The sequence below is a fragment of the Bos grunniens genome, chromosome 14 (genome assembly GCF_055505025.1).
Source record: "Bos grunniens cultivar Pamir isolate PY7600 chromosome 14, Bosgru_T2T1.0, whole genome shotgun sequence".
Lineage (NCBI taxonomy): Eukaryota > Metazoa > Chordata > Mammalia > Artiodactyla > Bovidae > Bos > Bos grunniens.
Window position 1 is genome coordinate 39,364,037 of NC_141178.1, and position 5,281 is coordinate 39,369,317.

General features: G+C 49.7%; 1 protein-coding gene across 2 annotated transcripts; it reads left to right on the forward strand.

Annotated features, from left to right (window-relative positions):
- The first annotated feature begins 553 nt into the window (after positions 1–553).
- On the forward strand, positions 554–4,329 carry HEY1 (hes related family bHLH transcription factor with YRPW motif 1). Of its 2 annotated transcripts, none has more exons than XM_086335415.1 (5): positions 554–746; positions 999–1,074; positions 1,219–1,314; positions 1,584–1,665; positions 2,578–4,329. In XM_086335415.1, exons 1-5 carry the CDS (start codon positions 658–660, stop codon positions 3,159–3,161), a joined length of 927 nt encoding a protein of 308 aa, XP_086191541.1. In that variant the 5' UTR covers positions 554–657; the 3' UTR covers positions 3,162–4,329. The 2 variants fall into 2 exon arrangements, with proteins under 2 accessions (XP_086191541.1, XP_086191542.1); XM_086335416.1 differs by having other exon boundaries at positions 1,219–1,302.
- The last annotated feature ends 952 nt before the right edge of the window (positions 4,330–5,281 follow it).

Consider the following 5,281-nt stretch of genomic DNA (forward strand, 5'->3'; position numbering starts at 1 on the left):
GCCGCCGCCGCCGCCGTCGGTCGCCCGGATTGGCTGGCGGCCGCGGCGCCGGCACTTTCCCACGGCCCGCGGCGCGTGCGGCTCACCGGCGGCGCTGCAGGCGCGGCCCTGGCGTGAGGCCAGGCCAATCGGGGCGCGCGGGGCGGGGCGGGGCCGCGGCCGACGGCGGGCTGGTGTCCCGGCCCGGCCTCCCCCGCCTGCCCGCCGCCGGCCCTGCGCCGCCCGCGCCGCCTCCTTCCTCCCCAGCGGAGGCCCGGTGGAGCCCCTGCGGAGCCGACACACCGCCGCCAGGCAGGGGCGGGCGGGGAGGGCGGGCCTGGGGTTAGCCCTCGGCCTCAGCCTCGCCCCCGCCCCTCTCCTGAGAGGCTGCCAATCAGAGGAGCTAGAAACCGGATTGGCCGAGGGAAGGCTGTTGCCCGGGAGCCACCGCCCCGCCCCTCCGCCCCCTCATCCGCCCCCTCCACTCCCCCGCCCTCCCCAGGGCCCTGGGAAGGGGCGCAGCGTGGGAAAGGGATGGTTGAGTTTTAACCGGAGGCAGAGCGTGAGCCGGACCAGTGTGTGCGGAACGCGAGCAGTCGAGCGCGGAGAGGCGCCGCTTCAGTTAACTCCTCCCTGCCCGCCGTGCCGACCCTCCCCCAGATTCCCCGCTCAGCCAGCATGAAGCGAGCCCACCCCGAGTACAGCTCCTCGGAAAGCGAGCTGGACGAGACCATCGAGGTGGAAAAGGAGAGTGCGGATGAGAATGGGTGAGTTGGCGGCGGGAGGCTAGCGTCGGCTGGCCTCGGTGACAGCGCACGAGGGCCCGGGGCACGCCGGCGCCCTGCACTGACCTCTGCGCATCTCCGGCAGGCCTCCGCCCCGGGTGAACGACCCGGAGGTGCTTTCAAGCCCAAGTTGCCTAAAAAATCTGAGTACGGGTAGGGCGTGGGGGCGACCTCTCAGATCACCTACTCTCGCTTAACGGCGATTCCTGTTTCTTTTTCCCCCTTTTCATTTAGGAACTTGAGTTCAGCTTTAGGTTCCATGTCCCCAACTACATCTTCACAGATCTTGGCCAGGAAAAGACGGAGAGGCGTGAGTCTCTTTACAGTGCACCCTTTTTTTGGGGTGGGGGGAGGCTGTTTGTTTTATTAATTAACGGGAAGAACCACCTTTCTTCACTTTAGAATTTACAGTCGTAATGTAAATGTCTCCCGTTGTTTTGCCTGCTTTCTCCAGATTATTGAGAAGCGCCGACGAGACCGGATCAATAACAGTTTGTCTGAGCTGAGGAGGCTGGTACCCAGTGCTTTTGAGAAGCAGGTAATGGAGAAAGTAGGTAGCTCTCTCGGTGTAGCTATCCACGCCTTCAGAATCCTTCGGCTCCTTAATCTGAATCTCACCCGTGCCTTGGGAAATAACCGCGTTTGTGAGAAGGAAATAAATTCATCCAGATTCCAACATGTTTTGCGAAGATAATTTATTTTGCTGTTGTCTATGCTTTTATGATTTACAGAGCACATCTATGCGTATATATTTCAAGTTGTTCCCCAAAGGCAGTAGGTGCCAAATCAGGTTTTTGTTGTTGTTGTTTCCTTTTGTAGGGATCTGCCAAGCTAGAAAAAGCCGAGATCCTGCAGATGACGGTGGATCACCTGAAAATGCTACACACTGCAGGAGGGAAAGGTACGTCTCTAGTCCGGTGGGGCGTCTGCGTGTTTGGGGGCAGAGTGATCAGCTACCCGCGGCTAGGATTGGTGCAGTCGCTGCTTTATTTTTACTGTGCGCTTTGGGGGTGGAGAGAGGACGGTGTGTTGTGTGGGGGGTTGCCTGTCGGTGTGCCTTCGCGTGCACATAGGTTTTCTCCAGTGAATTCATCACCCCAGCCCTCTGCAAATTAAGCTTATGCACCTTCTTTTGGAAAATACCTATTATGTGTGACAGCTAAAGTTGTGACAGCTCTGGTCAGGTAGCTCAAACTACATTTGTTTATTAACCTTTTGGAGAAAAAGCTCCTCCCCCCCCTTTTTTTAAATATATATGGTCTTAATTTCATATACAAGATTCTTAAAGAATAACCTGGCACATGACTCTTGAGGAAAGAAACCTGTTGTGATGAAGTAGAGAAAACTCCAAGGAAGGTGGGGGACCGAGGTCTGTGTGTCTGTCTCCAGCCGGAAAATGCTCTACTCTGGACCAAGTGCCTAAAAGCTCTGTGATGATAACTTACATCTGTGTGTCTAATGAATTTCACTACTCTGTGGTTTTTCTGTCCTTGATGTGTTTTTTGTTGTTGTTGAGGGAAAACATTAAAGGAATGAACCTAGTTTCATCTGCCGGTAGGGTATAATTCCAGTTTCTGCTTGGCAGTTTCTAATTGGGCTTTGAACTTGCATTAGCAAACACATACTTCTTATGTTGATTAATGCAAAGATTTTGGTCGACTCCCAAATATTTGGACTTTGAGAAGAGCCCGTGAGTGCTTTTTTTTTTTTCCTTAAAGGATGTAGCTATTTGCCAGGAAGGGCTGCCTTTGGGATCGAAGAAATGAGGGAAATGAGCGAAGCTCTGAGGTCTTTCTTTTGTTCGTTTCCTCAGGCTATTTTGACGCGCACGCCCTTGCTATGGACTATCGGAGTTTGGGGTTTCGGGAATGCCTGGCCGAAGTCGCCCGTTACCTGAGCATCATTGAAGGACTGGATGCCTCGGACCCTCTTCGAGTTCGCCTGGTCTCACATCTGAACAACTATGCCTCCCAGCGGGAAGCGGCGAGCGGCGCCCACGCAGGCCTTGGACACATTCCCTGGGGGAGCGCCTTCGGACATCACCCGCACGTCGCGCACCCCCTACTACTGTCCCAGAGCACCCACGGGAACACTGGCACCTCGGCCTCACCCACGGAATCCCACCACCAGGGCAGGTTGGCCACAGCACATCCGGAGGCGTCCGCTTTGCGAGCGCCCCCTAGCGGCGGCCTTGGACCGGTGCTCCCGGTGGTCACCTCCGCCTCCAAACTCTCTCCACCCCTGCTCTCCTCCGTGGCCTCCCTGTCGGCCTTCCCCTTCTCTTTTGGCTCCTTTCACTTACTGTCTCCCAATGCACTGAGCCCTTCGGCACCCACGCAGGCAGCAAACCTTGGCAAACCCTATAGACCTTGGGGGACGGAGATTGGAGCTTTTTAAAGAACTGATGCTGTAGAATGAGGGAGGGGAAAGCTTAAATTCCCAGCTGAGCTGGGCTGTTGCCAACATCACCTTAAAGTCATCGGTAAAATAAAAAGGAAAAAGGTACACTTTCAGATAAACTTTGTTGAAAGACGAAAGGTTTGTTGGTTTACTTTTTCTTTTTTAATGTTTTTTTAATCATGTCATGTATTAGCAGTTAAAAAAAAAAACTAGTTGTTAAGTTTTGTTCCAAACATTAAATTGCAATAGTATAAACCCACAAATTGGTGATAGGTTTGTACTGTGCCTAATTTACTTTGTTAACCTGTCTAAGAAAGATCCCATTTTTGTCCCAAAGTTTTGGGGATTTTAACATTTAGTATTTTGAGTCTGTTTGTCTCCTTGTATAGTTACAGTCTCTTTTTAGAATTAATTTTCCAAACCACTGTGCTCAATGTTAACATGATGCTATTTTGTTAATATTTTGACAAGTAAGGTATTGTATAAATGATATTCTTTGGGGGGCGGGCTGTATTGAATTTTATATTTCTGAATAAAGCGTTGACAAATCAGATGATCAGCTTTATCCAAGAAAGACTAGCTAATTCTCTGCCTCCTACTGCAGTGAGGTGAATGTACAAACCATTAGGGACCCTGAATCTGAATGACCAGTCACTGTCATCTGCCAGGATTCACAGTTCTGGCTTGGCTAGGAGAGGTCTGGGTTTGGAGTTGGTAGGAAGGGACAGACGACAGTTGCATAGAATATGTCTGCATTTATCAGCCTCAAGCAATGCAATGAATTTTTAATTTCACAGATCTCAAGTTCACAGATGTTAACATGGATAAGTGATCATGGTGTGCAAGTGGTCAATGGAATAGTCCAGTGGAACCTGTTAAATTCATAACCTAATTCTTCCTGGAGCTGCCATGTTTTCTTTTCACTGGGAATGTTTATGTTGTGTTCTTCTTTTTGGCGCATGGAAATATGGTTGTTGAGATAACTTAAAAGGTCTTTGCTGCCTTCTATTTGGTTTATTTAATTTGATTTGAGCTATAAAAGCATCATTTTACAGGTCTATTCCTTTAGCAGGTATAGTTTAAGTGACCTCCACTGAACTGGGTTTGACCTCTGTTGTACTGATGTGTTGTGACTAAATAAAAAAGAACAAACTCTTCTCCTGTATGTCTTACCTACTTTAGCCTTTCTTTCTGTTGACTGAGATAAAATTCCTCATTTTCATTTTGCCTGGTCATCAGTTTTCTTCTGTTTAATAATTTCATTATTCTTGGTCTTTGTGATTTTGGATAAGGTGACTTCATTATGACATAGAGCTTTGGTGTGGCTCCCATAAGAGGATATAGTGCTCTAGCTGTTATGTCAGATAATTGGGCCCTAAACTGATGATCTATGGACTAGAAACTTCAAATCCTGGTTGGGAGTTGCAGGGTGGGAGAAAACTCTGAAATCTTATAAAATAGTGTTGACTGTTCAACAGATATTTACTGAGGGCATTTGCTGCATGCTCAGTTGTATACAGGAAGAACAGAATATTTAATTTCTTCTTCTGTTTTTTTTTTTTTTAATGGCAAAACAAGAAAAGCCAAACCTTGCTAACTCGGAGCCTGGGAATCTGGTGAGCGTGGCAGGCTGTGATTCCACACCTGCAGGGCTCTGGAGTCTTTCCTTGTCTTCTTTCCAAGGAATCTGTTTAACCCTTTAGTTGCCTATGACTCATGCACTGGGTAGTGTGGAAACAGACACATGCTTTAGGTTAGAGTGGAAACGCTTCCAGAACAGAGGCAGTCGTCTGGGCTCCCTGGGGAGAAGAATGCCTTCCCATGGCCTTAAAAATCGTCCTTCTGCCAATTAAGGAATCTCCTAGCTGGGAAGGAGTTGCCTTGATCCTGAGAGTGGTGGAGAGGTGAAGGAGAAAACCCACTCTAGCAGATGAGGTAGACTCACGCCTCTCTCCTCTGATTAAAAAATGAAGGCAGGACTTCCCTGGTGGTCCAGTGGTTAAGAATCTGCCTGCCAATGCAGGGGACATGGGTTCAATCCCTGGTCGGGGAACTAAGATCCCACGTGCCTCGGGACAACTGAGCCTGTGTACTGCAACTACTGAGCCCACGCTGTA

What these genes read in the sequence shown, in the direction of transcription:
- HEY1 (XM_086335415.1), top strand. Translation starts at nt 658, where the DNA reads ATGAAGCGAGCCCACCCCGAGTACAGCTCCTCGGAAAGCGAGCTGGAC. An exon ending in AGAAGCAGGTAATGGAGAAA is followed by an intron (nt 1,315 to 1,583) that starts GTAGGTAGCTCT and finishes TTCCTTTTGTAG; the next exon opens with GGATCTGCCAAGCTAGAAAA. An exon ending in ACACACTGCAGGAGGGAAAG is followed by an intron (nt 1,666 to 2,577) that starts GTACGTCTCTAG and finishes TCGTTTCCTCAG; the next exon opens with GCTATTTTGACGCGCACGCC.